This window comes from Centropristis striata, chromosome 18 (genome assembly GCF_030273125.1).
Source record: "Centropristis striata isolate RG_2023a ecotype Rhode Island chromosome 18, C.striata_1.0, whole genome shotgun sequence".
Taxonomy (NCBI): domain Eukaryota; kingdom Metazoa; phylum Chordata; class Actinopteri; order Perciformes; family Serranidae; genus Centropristis; species Centropristis striata.
In genome coordinates, this window is record NC_081534.1 from 36,252,043 (window position 1) to 36,268,830 (window position 16,788).

Sequence of the window (16,788 nt, forward strand, 5' to 3'; positions counted from 1 at the left end):
AATATGGTGTTTTTCTGTCATTTCTGGCCATATCATGCTCTAATCTGACTATCTGACTATAATTTACCCATTTGATGTATTTTTAGTCATTTTAACATTTGCCCATTTTTGACCAAGAAACGACATGCTTTTGTATGACTTTTGTTTTTGTCCAATTTTTGGACATCCCATAATATGGTGTATTTCTTGCATTTGTGGCAATACTATACTGTAATATGTATCAACAAACTATAATAAAGTAAGTTTTAGGCATTTTAAACGTTAACCACTTACTTTAAAGATATTTTTGGCCATTTTAAAGCTTCATTGAAAATAGAGATGTTCAGGGTGAAAACATGCAGGAAATGGTTCCAAGTTGGATTTGAAACCGGACCGCCTGCTTGTGGAGACTGAGCCTCTGTGGTATGTGCTCTACCAGGTGTACTATTGGGACACCTGGACATCACCATTTTTGACAAAAAATGTCATGCTATAGTATGACTTTTGTTATAGAGGATTCATTTTAAAACATCTCATAATATGGTGTCATTCTTTTGTTATTTCAGCAAAGGCCACCCTACTTCACGTATCAGCAGTTTATAATAAGATGATTTTGAGATTTTTGCATTGTTTGAAAGTTGTATGAATTTTTTCCCAAAAAATACAATATGATTTTTCTGTTTATGTCAAATTTATGGACATCCCGTAATATGGTGTTTTTCTGTCTTTTACGGACAAACTATGCTCTAATATGTATCAACAGACTATAACAAAGTCATTATTAGATCTTTTAAAAGTTGACCATTATTGACAAAAAACTACATGCTACAGCATGACTTTTTTTTTTGAGGGGTCATTTTTGGACATCCCATAATATGTTGTTTTTCGGTCATTTCTGGCCATGTTATGCTCTAATATGTATCAACCGATTATAATTAACCCATTTGAAGCATTTTTATGCATTATAAACTTTAATCATTTTTGAGAAAAATCAACATGTTTTTGTCTAATTTTTGGACATCCCATAATATCGTGTTTTTCTGTCATTTATGGACAAACTATCCCTTAATATGTATCAACAGACTATAATATAGTCATTTTAAACTTTCACCATTTGTGTGGGTGTGTTTAGTTCACTAAATGAATCAATCAATCAAATGTTTCAGGGTTCAATATCAGTACAAAAAAAAATAATTTTAATAAAAGCACCCAAACGGGGCTACGCTCTCACAGCCTTAAAGCCTTTTTTCTGTCTTTGCTGAGTTTAATGTGAATATAAAGCTCCATTTCTTTCATGATAACACCAGGTGTCATTTTCATGAGGCTCGTTCGGTGTGAGCGGCTCCTCGTCTGTAAAGTAGACGAGAGCCGGCGGTGGTGGAGGGGGCGGAGACAAAGAGCTGTGGTCAGGTCAGAGAGTTTCCAGCAGCCTTCAGTCTGTACAGGAAGTCACAGAAACACTCAGATCCTGTTAGGTCTGATTTTATTTATTAATGTTATCAGGCTCATACATCAAATTGTACACAGTCTTTAATTATGAAGGAGAAGAATAACAGATGAGTGATGAAAACACCCTGTCGGAGCAGTCAGAGTCAGTTTCAGTTCACTTATTCTGAAATCTGTTGACACATCAGACACATCAGTTCAGTCATCAGCTTGGCTCACAGCTAAACTTCTGCTCCGGACACTTTTCCACCAGCTGTGACATTAAGGTAATAAACTGTCCTTTCCAACTGTTGCTTGAGTTAATATCAGGAGTGAATTCTGCTGGTTAAAAACCTGCATGTATCATGTGTATAGAAATAGAACTAGAACAGCTTTTGACCATGTTTATGTCTAGAGATCTAGAAATGTTGGATGTATTTTATGATGTGTGTTATATTTGATGTAGAGAGGTGGAGCCTTGAGCCAACACTATTAGATATGTTGAGCTCTGTTAAACCAATGGCCTTCAAGTGTTTCATGTGTAACCATATATGGAGAACTTCCTGTATTAGAAGAGGAACACTGAAGGGCTCTGCCTTTTAAGCTTGTTGTCTGTTGGTTGATTGAGGAAGAATATTTGTCAAGTAACAGCAAGCTAGTTGAACAATTTAAGAAATATTTTCTTTTTTTGCATGGGCCTGTCATCACCATAGCAACCATCTGCTGGCCCTTTAAATGAATACAGACTGTACATTCTACAATGGGATGGAAACCAGAAAGGTTTTGGTCTCTTCTCTGAACGCCACCTTCCACAGCCTCAACACTGACAGTAAGGACTCTTTGGGGCAGGCTGCACATTATTTAATCGATTTTAATGATAAATTCAAATAAAATTGCTGAACTTATTTAAATCAATTACAGAATTGCCAAATGCTAAACTGAACATCCGTGGTTCAACTGAGTGATGATGAGTTAAATATTTTTCAGTTTTAGCTATTTGAACTGAAATAAATGTTTTTCATGTGTACATATTTGATTTTAATCAACTGGATTTAAGTGCTTTTTGGCCACTTTTGCCTTAAACTGAGAGTCTGAAGAGAGACAGGAGTTTTAAATGCTGAATGTGGCAGTTTGGCTCAGAGCTGCACTTCTGCTTCTGAGTCTATTCAGGAAATTGTGACATTAAGGTAATAAACTGTCCTTTGCTACCGTTGCTTGAGTTAATATCAGGAGTGAATTCTGCTGGTTAAAAACCTGCATTCATCATGTGTTCTTAGAAATAGAACAAGAACAGCTTTTTGACCATGTTAATGTATCTAGAAATGTATTGGATGTATCTTAAGACATGTTTTATATTTGGAGCCTTGAGACAACATTTTTATCTATGTTGAGCTCTAGCTTTAGAGACCAAACTGTTTTATTGTTCCAGGTTGTAAATATGTTTATTTCTTCTGTAAAGTTGAACATTTGAACATGAAGCTCTGTGAGGTTTGACTTCATTTTGCAGCTAGATGATAAACTGCAGCTTTTGGCACTTCCATGTTTGCTTCATTATCAGCCCTGAAGTTTGCCTCTTGGTTACAAGTTAAAAAAAACGTACATTAAAATCCTACTGAAGTAAAAGTATAATAGTAATAGCAGAAAAATGTACTAAATGTATCAAAAGTAAAAGTTCTTGTTCTGCAGTAATTGTCTGTCTGTGTGAGACTGATTTCTGATTCTATGTGACATTATTAGATGAATATTGAAGCATCAGTGTGAGAGCAGCATGTTACTGTTGGAGCTGCTGCAGGAGGAAGTTTTAATTACTTTATATATCGTCAGAAAGTTTAGTCATGATAAAGGACCAATCTGTATTTTTATTCTGAAACCATTTGGGAAGTTTCTCTTTGGAAATGTGTCTTTGGTTGAAAACTACCTTGCCTCCAACATAAAAAAATATTATGAATTAGAAATTTCCTTTTTCTTTGTTTTCCTGTTTTCAGAGACAGGAGGAAGAATATGGTGGAAGATAAGAACAGGTGGTGAAGACACTAAGAGGAGGACCTACAGATCTACAGTTGAAAGATGAAGTGAGAGTCATCGTCCTGGCAAGTTTATGTTTTTGCTTTTCTTTAATATATTATGGTTGTTGTGTGTTTTCCTTTTTTCCCTTTTTTTTCTAAAATCTAAATCTGTCTTAATCTATTAACGTCAAATGACCTAAGCAAGTTAGAGTGAGTGTTGAAATAATTTGGAGTTATTTGCATAGAAAAGGTTGGCGTCATTCATTCATTTGCAAGATTGAATGCACAGAATGTGTATTCCAACAAGCTTTTATTCACAAAAAAGCAAATTAAAACAAAACACACAATATCTAAACTAAGATAGATTTTTTTTGTTGTTGACCAATTAGTCAACTCATTGTTGCAGCTCTGATCCAACGACAGTAGAAAACTGACAATATTTTTCCTTAAAACTAATAAACCTATCTTCATCATAACTCAGTCTGTATTTTTAAGGTGACAATTTATTTTTTGTTTCTTTTGGATCTTTGTAGGGAGAAAAATGGCTACACCTCAAGGGGTCCTCTTAGGAATTTTAAAAGATTTGGGAGCTGAGGACTTTAAAGAATTTAAGTGGTTCCTGCAGCAGCAGGGGGAGCTAGAAGGCCTCCCAGCAATCCCAAAGAGTCAACTGGAGGATGCAGACCGGACAACAAGTGTGGATCAGATGTTTCAGACCTACAGTATAAAAACGATGCAAGTGACCAGAACAGTTTTAGTGAAGATAAGTCAGAATGAACTAGTGAAGAAATTATCAAACACCTCCTTCGAACCTGAAGGTAAGTCAGAATCATTATTATTATAAAATGGTTGTAACAAAGATTGAAGTCGTAGATTACAGAGACCTCAACAAACATGAGGTGTGTAGTTAACATCTCTCTGATCTACAAATATAGACACGTTTGTTGTGTTGCACGTTGGATTGTAGATCAAGCGACCAAAAACACAACCAGCAGAGAAAGAAAATTAAAGTCTGCCAGAGAACTAAAATGATGAACCAAAGACAGATAATCCTGTTTTTGGTTGCTTCTAGCTGGTTAAAATGTGCACACACTAAAGTCTGTAAGTTTGTTTGGACATTAAATCCTTCAACTGGACTTGAACACTGTCTGGTTTCTCTGGTTTCACCTTTTCTGGACCTACTGTAGTTATTAATCGAGCTCATACATTAAAAAAATGTGAACACAACAACAACCCCTCATTGGTTTCATTGTTCTCTTCATTCAGAGATTCTTGCTGAGTGCCAGAGAAAACTCAAATCCAAATTACAAAAGAAGTTCCAGTCTGTGTTTGAGGGGGTCACTAAAAAAGGAAACCAGATCCTTCTGAATCAGATCTACACAGAGATCTACATCTTAAAGGGAGAAACTGCAGAGGTCAATGATCAACATGAGGTCAGACAGATTGAAACAGCATCCAGGAAACCAGACAGACCAGAAACAAGAATCAGACAAGAAGACATCTTTAAAGCCTCACCGGGAAGAGATAAACAAATCAGAGCAGTGCTGACAAAGGGAGTGGCTGGCATTGGGAAAACAGTCTTAACACAGAAGTTCACTCTGGACTGGGCTGAAGACAAAACCAACCAGGACATCCACTTCATATTTCCATTCACTTTCAGAGAGCTGAATGTGTTGAAAGAGAAAAAGTTCAGCTTGGTGAAACTTATTCATCACTTCTTTTCTGAAACCAAGAAAGCAGGAATCTGCAGGTTTGAAGAGTTCCACGTTGTGTTGATCTTTGACGGTCTGGATGAGTTTCGACTTCCTCTGGACTTCGACAACACTGAGACCCTGACTGATGTCACAGAGTCCACCTCAGTGGATGTGCTGCTGACAAACCTCATCAGGGGGAAACTGCTTCCCTCTGCTCGCCTCTGGATAACCACACGACCTGCAGCAGCCAATCAGATCCCTGCTGATCCCTGTGTTGTCATGGTGACAGAGGTCAGAGGGTTCACTGACCCACAGAAGGAGGAGTACTTCAGGAAGAGATTCAGAGATGAGGAGCAGGCCGGCAGAATCATCTCCCACATCAAGACATCACGAAGCCTCCACATCATGTGCCACATCCCAGTCTTCTGCTGGATCTCTGCTAAAGTTCTGGAGAAGCTGATGAAAACCAGAGAGGGAGGAGAGCTGCCCAAGACCCTGACTGAGATGTACATCCACTTCCTGGTGGTTCAGTCCAAACGGACAAACGTCAAATATCATGGGAAATCTGGGAGAGATCCACATTGGAGTCCAGAGAGCAGGAAGATGATTGAGTCTCTGGGAAAACTGGCTTTTGATCAGCTGCAGAAAGGAAACCTGATCTTCTATGACTCAGACCTGACAGGGTGTGGCTTCGATATCACAGCAGCCTCAAGGTACTCAGGAGTGTTCACACAGGTCTTTAGAGAGGAGAGTGAACTGTACGAGGACAGAGTGTTCTGCTTCGTCCATCTGAGTGTTCAGGAGTTTCTGGCTGCTCTTCATGTCCATCTGATCTTCATTAACTGTCAATCTGATGGCAGAAGCAAGATGGTGGTCCAAAGTCTTCAGAGACAAACCAAAACCAAAACATCTCTACCAGAATGCTGTTGACAAGGCCTTGCAGAGTCCAAATGGACACCTGGACTTGTTCCTTCGCTTCCTCCTGGGTCTTTCTCTGGAGACCAATCAAAGACTCCTACGAGGTCTGCTGACACAGACAGGAAGCAGCTCACAGACCAATCAGGAAACAGTCCAATACATCAAGAAGAAGCTCAGGAAAAATCTGTCTCCAGAGAGAAGCATCAACCTGTTCCACTGTCTGAATGAACTGAATGATCATTCTCTAGTGGAGGAGATCCAACAGTCCCTGAGATCAGGAAGTCTCTCTTCAGATAAACTGTCTCCTGCTCAGTGGTCAGCTCTGGTCTTCATCTTACTGTCATCAGAAACAGTTTTGGATATGTTTGACCTGAAGAAATACTCTGCTTCAGAGAAGGCTCTTCTGAGGCTGCTGCCAGTGGTCAAAGCCTCCAACAAAGCTCTGTGAGTGGCTATATTAACAACATGATACATGCTTCCTGTAATACAAGAATACAACATTTTACTGATGTTCATCTCTTACCCTCTCCAGGTTAACTGGCTGTAAGCTGTCAGAGAGAAGCTGTGAAGCTCTGTCCTCAGTCCTCAGCTCCCAGTCCTCTAGTCTGAGAGACCTGGACCTGAGAAACAACAACCTGAAGGATTCAGGAGTGGAGCTTCTGTCTGCTGGACTGCAGAGTCCACTTTGTGAACTGAAAACCCTCAGGTCTGTATTCTGCTGATTGTTACAAAGTTGATCTTTTAAATCCTGCTCATCATGCTTCAGGCTCTTGTAAAGGAAGATTGTCAACATCTTTATGACTTTCCTGCTGTTCCTGCTGTTCTATTCTCCGGGTTTCAGTCTGTCAGGCTGTCTGATCTCAGAGGAAGGCTGTTCTTATCTGGCCTCAGCTCTCAGCTCCCAGTCCTCTAGTTTGAGAGACCTGGACCTGAGTAACAACAACCTGAGGGGTTCAGGAATGAAGCTTCTGTCTGCTGGAATGAAGAGTCCACTATGTGAACTGAAATCCCTCAAGTGAGTATGAGACTATTTCTAAAGTGCCACACTGGTTTTGAAAAGCCTTTTCTTTTGAGGGTTTTTTTTTGTTGTTTTGGTTTTTGGTTTTATGGAAAGACAAATATCTCAAAGCTACATGGCTTTTGGGGGTGTGTTTGTTTGTTTTATTTGTCATTAGCACACTGAAAGTTGTACTCTAAAATTGGAGTTATTGCATGATTGAAAACATGTCTTTCAAACACATTAAATATTTAATTGAATGAATATGTACAATTATTTTAAGGGTGACTGCCTGTAACCTGTCAAAGAGAAGCTGTGAAGCTCTGTCCTCAGTCCTCAGCTCCCAGTCCTCTAGTCTGAGAGACCTAGACCTGAGTAACAACGACCTTCAGGATTCAGGAGTAAAGCATATGTCTGCTGGATTGAAGAGTCCACTATGTGAACTGAAAACCCTCAGGTCTGTTTTGTGCTGATTGTTAAAAAGTTGATCTTTGAAATTCCGCTCATCCTGCTTCAGGCTCTTGTAAGGGAAGATTGTCAACACATTTATGACTTTCCTGCTGTGATGTTCTCTGGGTTTCAGTCTGTCAGGCTGTCTGATATCAGAGGAAGGCTGTTCTTCTCTGGCCTCAGCTCTCAGCTCCCAGTCCTCTAGTCTGAGAGACCTGGACCTGAGTAACAACAACCTGAAGGATTCAGGAGTGAAGCTTCTGTCTGCTGGAATGAAGAGTCCACTATGTGAACTAAAATCCCTCAAGTCAGTATGCAACTATTTCTAAAGTGCTATACTGGTTTTGAAGAGCCATTTCTCTTGAGGGTTTTTTTGTTGTTGTTTTATTTTTCCGTTTCATGCAAAGACAAATACCTAAAATCTACATGTTTTTGTGGGTCTCTTTGTTTGTTTTATTTGTCATTAAGCACACTGAAAGAAAAAAAATCACATGTAATAATTACATTTAAGTTTAAGCCCAGTCATTTTAATCATGGACATCTCTGTTAAAGCTGCCGGACAAACACAAATCTGCACAGACCAATGTCTCTTCACTAAATATTTAAAAATATATAAATATAACAGGCTAAAATAGGAGTGATTGCATTATTGAAAACATGTCTTTCAAATACAAGAAATATTTAAACCATTGTTGATGAATGTGAACAATTCTTTTAAGGATATCTGGCTGTGAGCTGTCAGAAAGAAGCTGTGAAGCTCTGTCCTCAGTCCTCAGTTGCCAGTCCTCTAGTCTGAGAGACTTGTACCTGCGTAACAACAACCTGAAGGATTCAGGAGTAAAGCATATGTCTGCTGGACTGAAGAGTCCACTATGTGAACTGAAAACTCTCAGGTTTGTATCTGCTGATTGTTAAAAACTTTATCTTTGAAAATCCCGCTCATCCTGCTTCAGGCTCTTGTAAGGGAAGATTTTCAACATCTTTTTGCATTTTCTGCTGTTCCTGCTGTGATATTCTCATGGTTTCAGTCTGTCAGGCTGTCTGACCTCAGAGGAAGGATGTTCCTCTTTGGCCTTAGCTCTGAGTTCCCAGTCCTCTAGTCTGAGAGACCTGGACCTGAGTAACAACAACCTGCAGGATTCAGGAGTGAAGCTTCTGTCTGTTGGACTTCAGAGTCCACTATGTGGACTGAAAACCCTTAGGTCAGTATTCATTATTATTAACAGTTGATCTTTTAAATCCTTTAAGTTCACTTTAAATTAAGCTCCCTGTTAGTAAAGATGGGCAACCTCTGTATGATGGTGCTGATGAGATAGTTTTCTTAAACCCTGTATTCATGTTATTTCCTTCATTCCAGTCTGTCAGGCTGTCTGATATCAGAGGAAGGCTGTTCCTCTCTGGCATCAGCTCTGTGTTCCCAGTCCTCTAGTCTGACAGACCTGGACCTGAGTAACAACAACCTGCAGGATTCAGGAGTGAATCTTCTGTCTGTTGGACTTCAGAGTCCACTATGTGGACTGAAAAACCTTAGGTCAGTATTCATTATGATTAACAGTTGATCTTTTAAATCCTTTAAGTTCAATTTAAATTTATCTCCCTGTTAGTGAAGAAGTACAGTCTGTGAAACCCTTTGAGGTAAATCTGTGATTTGTGATTTTGGGCTATATAAATAAAATTGATTTGATTTGATTTGATTTAAAGATGGGCAACTTCTGTATGATGTTGCTGATGAGATAGTTTTCTTAAAGCGTGTATTCATGTTATTTCCTTAATTCCAGTCTGTCAGGCTGTCTGATCTCAGAGGAAGGCTGTTCTTCTCTGGGCTCAGCTCTGAGCTCCAGCCCCTCCCTTCTGAGAGAGCTGGACCTGAGCTACAATCATCCAGGAGACTCAGGAGTGAAACTGCTGGAGGATCCACGATGCAGACTGGACACTCTCAGGTATGGACAGACAGACAGACACTATCAGGTATGGACGACCAGCCAGACACTCTCATTTATGGACGAACAGACAGACACTCTCAGGTATTGACAGACAGACTGGACACTCTCAGGTATGGAAAGACAGACAGACAGACACTCTCAGGTATGGACACAGTACAGAAAGGACAAACAAAACAATTGGCATAAAATAAAATGCCATACAGTAGTTTTATCTTAAACTTCTTCACTTCAATACTAAATTTAGGAAACCTTGAAAAATCAAAATCAAAAGGAAAAACATTTAGCAGTGAACATAAAAACATAACTATTATGATTGTTATGAAATACAAAAAAGCTGTTCTATTGTATAGATATTGTTTGGTCCGAGGGTATTCCTTCACTATTTGGGTTCCTGGTACAGCTACCACTGTAGTTCAACTTTATTTCCCATATGCATCAGAACAGAGAAGCAGTCTCATTAACTCATGAACCTTCTGCTCCACAAAACCCCTGGCAGCTTTGATGAGCCAAAATACCTCAAATCTTATCCAGAAACTGTAAAAAAGAAAAAAAAAGAAAAGAAAAGCATTATTAGTCAGATTTCCAGGTTTCCTACAGTCCTTGAATGAATCATGTGTGATGAACTCTCCTGTCAGCAACAGAAACCAAACAGAAAAATTGAAGTTATTCTCTGCTAACTTTAAAAGTGTTACTGTAAGTCAAGTCAGTTTTTTTACTAAAACCAAAGTTAGTGGAGGGCTTCCGGGTTGATGGCGTGCTAGGGTAGACGGGCAAAGGAGAGCTCCCGAGCAAAGTCCGTTATATTTCTAAAATGACATCTGTAAAGTGACCATTGTCTTACACCAACAACCTCCCTCTGCTAAACTAACATTCGGGATGTCGGACAAAGGCAGAAAAAAACAGACTTTGACTAAAAGCACTGAATAGGAATGCACCACACGCACAATGGTGGCAGAGCAGCTAACGCTAGCCATGTTGGTGACTGAGCTTGAAAAGAACCAGATTAACATCATGGAAGAGCTGACAAACATAATCAGGTCATCACTTTCGCCAATTCAGACAACACTGGAAGCTGTTAAACTCCAAGATGACTCGTACGAGGTCGTTTTAACAAAGTGGAGGACACACTCACAGACCACTTTGACCGGATTCCTGGGATGGAAACCTTCACTTTGGAGCTAAAGGCCACCCTCTGGGACCTCACAAAGGAAAACAGCAATTTAAGGGACACGGGTATGAAAATAGGTAGAGGCATTTGAATCTCAGGGTCCTCGGGTTGTGGAGGACAGCGATCGGGGACAATGTCCCCTGAAGTTCATGTCTGAACTTTTGGTCAAGGTGCTGGATGACGAAAGCCTGGAAAGATGCCACAGAGCGCTGATGCCTAAACGGAGCCTCAACACACGCCCGCAGCCATTTATTCTCTGTTCCACTGCTTTCAGGAGAGAGAGCGCGTCTTTCAACTGGCAATAAAGAAGCACCAACTCTTTTATGAGGGCAAGAAAATCCTTATTTTCCCAGATCTGAGCTCTGCTGGCGGCCAAACACAGCTCCTACAAGAGGGTAAAATCAGAGTTTTTTGAGAAGGGGATCAAGTTCGGCCTGCAATACCCTGCAATGCTTGTGGTTTACTTAGAGGGATCTCAGCACTCATTAGTCTCTGCCAAGGCTGCTGAGACTTTTTGCAATCAACATTTCGGCTCAAATGCACAGGGCTGAGTTGGTGAACGGGACGGGAGGTGGACCGATACTTAATGGACTTATCATCCACAGGGGGTCACTCTTGGACAGACTTTCACCCAACAGACTACACTCAACATGGAAGTGATGCCCAGTTACCAGTCTCATCCTGCTTTCATGGCGACCGATTGCTATGGTAACCAAACACTGTAGGTCCCTTGGAGCCTTGCTCTTTGGATTGACTTTCTCTACAGGTATGGCACCTTAATACACAGGAATAATTAGGTTTTTATAATAATGCCAGATTTCTGGGGTGTCCCGGTGGCTCACACTGGTAGAGCGCTTACCATTAAGGCTGAGTTCTTGCTGCGGCGGAGCCGGGTTCGAATCCAGCCTGTGCTCCCTTTGCCGCATGTCTTCCCCTCTATCACCCCCTTTCTATCTGTCAATTTCAATAAAAAGCAAAAAATGCCCCAAAAAATAATCTTTAAAAAAAAAAAAAAAACAATGCCAGATTTCTATTTATTTATTTTTTAAATCTCATGTAGACTTTGCACATGTCCCTATCTCAGAACTGATTTATCTACAACCAATGTGAATAGCGTGTTTACTAAGTGAGACACTCCCTGCCAGTGTGTTTTTATATGTGTTATTTCTTATAAATGCCTTAGATAATCTTTAGTTGGTCTCTGTTCAATAGTCGCTGTGGCATTGTTGTAGCCTCATATTGAACTGGCTGATTAATCAAGACTTAAGGAGAAATACGGAGATCTTGTATTTTTCATTTAATATCAGATTACAGTATATTTTCATTAGAGGTTACCAAGATGACAAACTACACTATACTATTCCTCAATGTTAGAGGGTTAAATTCATCGTTTAAGCAAATAAAAGTCTTAGAATTCCTGAGAAGGAAAAATGTTGATGTGTCCGAGAAACATTTAAAACCGGTCGATGTTTGGCGTATGCAGAACAAACACTACAAAATAGTGAAAACCTCGGGGGATGGTTCTAAGACCAAAGGGGTTATGATCTTAATGAAACATAAACTAAATCCGGTAATTGAGAAAATTAGTTCTTAATATTCCAGGGAGATAATCTTACTGCAGGGTTTCTATTCAGGGGAAAAAATAGCCTTTGCAAGTATTTACGCCCCCACGACCTTTGACCCGTCTCATTTTCCTTAGCTGACCAAAGAGCTGCTGAGTCTCTCTAATTATTAACTTGTTCTAGGATCGGATATGAACATGTTTTTTTGATTGCAATTCAAATAGGTCTATTCTATCTATTACTTGAAATAACTTTGTTATGGATATACATCTGGTTGATATTTGGAGGGTTCAGAACCCGACAGGTAGATAGTTCACATACTTTTCCCCACATCATAAAATGTTCTTGAGAATAGATTACATTTTTGTATACACCAGACTTGATTCCGATCATAGACAAGGTGGTGTTCTTACCTTGTAATATCTCTGACCATAATGCAATAATAACCTCATTTGATTTTGTTTTTTTTAAAGGTAATCCCTCCAGATGAAGGTTTAATACGACCATTCGGAGAAACGAAAAATACCTTGCACAAGTTAAACCCAGACGAGAAGAATGTATTAATATTAACAAAGATTCAGTTTCAGATAAAGCAATAGAATGGTCAGCAATGAAAGGCTTTCTGATCTTTTCAGTATATGTCGCGGTTCTAGACAGGGGTGCCCAGCATCTCCCTCCATATTAAATTTGTCACTCGAACAATTAGGCCAATACATACAGCAAAGTTCCCCCAATTAAACCTCACATCACACTCCATCTCTACGCAGCTGACGATAAACCTGTTTACCTCTCTGATTTGCTACGGTACATTGTCAAGCTAAAAGACCAACTACTCCAAGTTGATTTTGCTGCTGTTACAGATCTGAAGAAATTGAATATCCAATCCCGCATACCGGTGGCACAAAAAGCTTTATATTTAGGTGTAGAAATCAGTCCCTGTATCCAGGCAATAGCAAGGAATAATTATTCATCTATTTTGAAGAAAGTTGAGGATGACCTTGTGAGATGGGCGACACTCCCTTCGGCAATGCCCGCCCACATAGCTACAATAGAAATGAATATTCTTTCACGTATAGACTTTATTAGCTCTATGCTCCCATTACCAACCACAGCAGGGTATTGGCAGAAACTTGAATCAAAGCTTAAAAAGTTCATTTTGAATGGGAAGAAACAGCAGATCAAATGTTCCACATTTTAACCAGATAAACTGCAGGATGGATGGGCTTGCTAAAATATCAAGTTGTATCATTGGGTGTTTGTACTACGTTCCTTAAAATACTGGTTTGATGCAGAATTAGTTTCTCCTTGGAAGACACTAGAACAGGAGCTGGTTCATCCCCTGAGACTTCAGGATGTGGCTTTCTCTGGACTCAAACATAAGAAGTGTTATTCAATATCTGGACCAGTAGTATCATATACTATACAAACTATGAGGAATGAATGTCCCAGTTTGGTATCCCAAGAAAGTCACAGTTCCTCTACTTTAGGGTAAGGTCAGCTCTTCATTCACTCTAGGTTCCCTGGGTGTCTGAATTGAGGACTCACCCTTTAGTATCTCTCATGGTAATGACGCCTCAAAAGAAAACAGCCTCCTTTATTTATAGCAATCTCATTTCATACACCTCTACAGAATTACCCAGTTATAGATCATGGGAGGCAGATGTACCTCCAGGAACCGAGACCATTGATTGGGAGGTGGTGTGGAAAAATGTATTTGGGTCTTCTGGAAACCCAAATCACCAGTTGATCTATTACAAAATCCGCCACAGGACTTATTTAACACCATGTAAAAGGCATCTGTTGGGTTTAGCGCCCAATCCATCCTGTACATTCTCTAGTCAGGGCATTATATTATATTATTATTATTATATTATGATTATTATTATTATTATTATTATTATTATAGTATCATATTATATTATTATATTATTGGTGCATGTCTTATGGGAGTGTCCTGATGTACAAATATTTGGGGTTAAAGTTGTGGATAAGGTGTGTGATCTGGTGGAGAGGAAGCTCCCACTGGAACCTGCACTTCTTCTCTTAAATGATTACTCCAGGCTCAAGATCGCTGAGATAGAACGTAAACTCTGGTTGGCTGGCATGACTGCAGCAAAGAAAATGATTGTTCTGAGGTGGCTTCCACCGCACCAGTTATCAATAAAACATTGGCTACAAGCTTCTCGAGGTGATCTAGCTGGAGTGGTCATCAGCTCATATTGATAATGCTAAGATAAGAACATTAGAGATGTGGAGAAAAGCTGCAGAGGATGTTAAAAAATTACTGTCATGACTTTTGAGACTCTCATCTATGGTAACTCTCTATGTCCAGTATCCTAATCATCACTTTGGCCTATTGTTTTTTTGTTTTTATGCTATAAACTTCTCAATATCAAACTGTGTGCTCCGTAAGGAGGGGAGATATGGGAGGGAAGGGAGGGAGGAGAGAGGGGTGTGTCCTGTAGGTAATGTATGTGTTGTGTACAAGTTTGTGATATTAATGTTGAATGTTATTATTAAAATGAATGTAATTATTGTAATGTTGCAAACTGAATAAATTTAAAAAAGTAGATTACATAAAGCCAAAATGAATGATTAATGTCAACATGTTTCCACTCTGTACATCTTCCAACACTTCCTCTCATCAGACGCTCAGATTCAAACATGAATGACACAATACAAACTGAATGTGATGGTGAAACTGATCTGAGAACAGTCTGTAAACTGTTCAGCTGTTCATGTGTGAATGCAGGACAGACTGTTGATTTTAAGGGACCAGATTTCACATTGTGTTTTATTATGAGGGAGGACAGTTCAGTGGTGACTGAGCTCTTAATATTTATACATCACATTATCTTTTTGAAGAGTTTCAGCCTGTTTCTCTGCCACACTGACAAACTGAGGATCTCTGCTTCATGTTGAACAGCAGTTAGGACTCATGTTGGATAGAAAATCATTGTGACTGTGTTTCTTCCTCCAGGGTGGACCATGGTGGAGAGCACAGGTTAACACCTGGTCTGAGGAAGTGTAAGTGTGGATTACATTTGACTAATGAAGACAAAACAGCTTTAAATACAAAGTTAATAGTTGTGATATGTATTCATTAAAATATGACTGACAACATGTGTCATCATTAAACTTTATAGAAATGAACAACATCAGGACAGAAAGACAGAATAAACCCTTCAGATGTGTCTGATGATAAACTGCTGCTGTGTTGTGTCTTTTTCTCTCCATCAGATTTCTGTCAACTCACACTGGACACAAACACAGCAAACAGAGAGCTCAAACTGTCTGAGAACAACAGGAAGGTGACATATGTTGAAGAGGATCAGTCATATCCTGATCATCCAGAGAGATTTGACTACTGGCCTCAGCTGCTGTGTAGAGATGGTCTGACTGGTCGCTGTTACTGGGAGGTCGAGTGGAGAGGAAGAGTTCATGTAGCAGTAAGTTACAGAGGAATCAGAAGGAAAGGAGGCAGTGATGACTCTGTATTTGGATGTAACGACCAGTCCTGGAGTCTGAGCTGCTCTTATTATGGTTACTCTGTCAGGCACTATGACAGAAAAACAGTCCTCTCCTCCTCCTCCTCCTCCTCCTCTGGTAGAATAGGAGTGTATGTGGACTGTCCTGCTGGCTCTCTGTCCTTCTACAGAGTCTCCTCTGACTCACTGATCCACCTCCACACCTTCAACACCACATTCACTGAACCTCTTTATCCTGGGTTTGTGTTGACCTATGGTTCCTCAGTGTCTCTGTGTGGTCCGTAGGACGGAGACGACTTCCTGTCCTGTGGTCTGAATGTTGGATGAAGCTTCACTTTGTTTAACATTTGATTCTCTGATTGTTTCTTTAATGTCTCAAATGTTTTCTTCTTATAAACGGTGAAATGATCTCAGGGCTGAACTCTGATTTTCTCTTGAATCCAGTTTTTTTTGGAGCAGCGTCTTGTAGCTGCTAATGTCTGTCGTGATTGATCTCAATAAAGGTTTAAAGACTCACGAGAACAGCAGCTTCTAACAAATGTAAATCTGATTCTGTTTTAAAGAGGAATAAAGACATTACCTTCACAATCCAGAGTCATTTTCTTATGTTGAAAACCAGATGTAGTCTCATATTTATCTTCAGGATTTTCTGATTTATGAAATGATGAAAGTCAAAAACTTTTAATCAAATTAGCCAACAAAATAAAATAATAACAGTGAAATTTGATTTCTCTAATGTTCAGATTTATGTCCTTGAAATATATGCAAATTATTTATTTGCATATATTTAAGTTCACACCTTATTTGCATATTTAAACATCACATTTCAGAAAATTTTAAAGACAAAAAATAATTGTTTGAATGTCAGTAATCAGCATGATGAATAACAACAACAACAACAACAACAATAATAATAATAATAATAATAATAATAATTTAGCATTAAAAATCTCATTTGGGTCAAAGAGCTTGTGGATCCTGCTGTATTAACATCACAGAAACATGAAAATGATTTTGGTAATTACTGCTGCTGTTACTTTAAGACCGCTGAGGCACAAAGCTGCTTAATAAACGTGTTCAGACTGAATGTCTCCAGGAATCAGATTCAACTTCTACAACTACAACTGCTGATCAGTCACAAGTTCTAGTTCTAGTTCA

General features: G+C 39.3%; 1 protein-coding gene across 1 annotated transcript in view; it reads left to right on the forward strand.

Annotated features, from left to right (window-relative positions):
• Positions 1 to 16,207, forward strand: part of LOC131990883 (NACHT, LRR and PYD domains-containing protein 3-like) — a 220,691-nt gene extending 204,484 nt beyond the window's left edge. Inside the window, exons 5-10 of the mRNA XM_059356080.1 lie at positions 6,555 to 6,728; positions 7,303 to 7,476; positions 7,603 to 7,776; positions 9,248 to 9,409; positions 15,123 to 15,169; positions 15,383 to 16,207. Coding sequence (XP_059212063.1) covers positions 6,555 to 6,728; positions 7,303 to 7,476; positions 7,603 to 7,776; positions 9,248 to 9,409; positions 15,123 to 15,169; positions 15,383 to 15,915 — 1,264 coding nt within the window. The 3' untranslated portion in view covers positions 15,916 to 16,207. The remainder of the gene's footprint in view (positions 1 to 6,554; positions 6,729 to 7,302; positions 7,477 to 7,602; positions 7,777 to 9,247; positions 9,410 to 15,122; positions 15,170 to 15,382) is intronic.
• Positions 16,208 to 16,788: the final 581 nt, after the last annotated feature.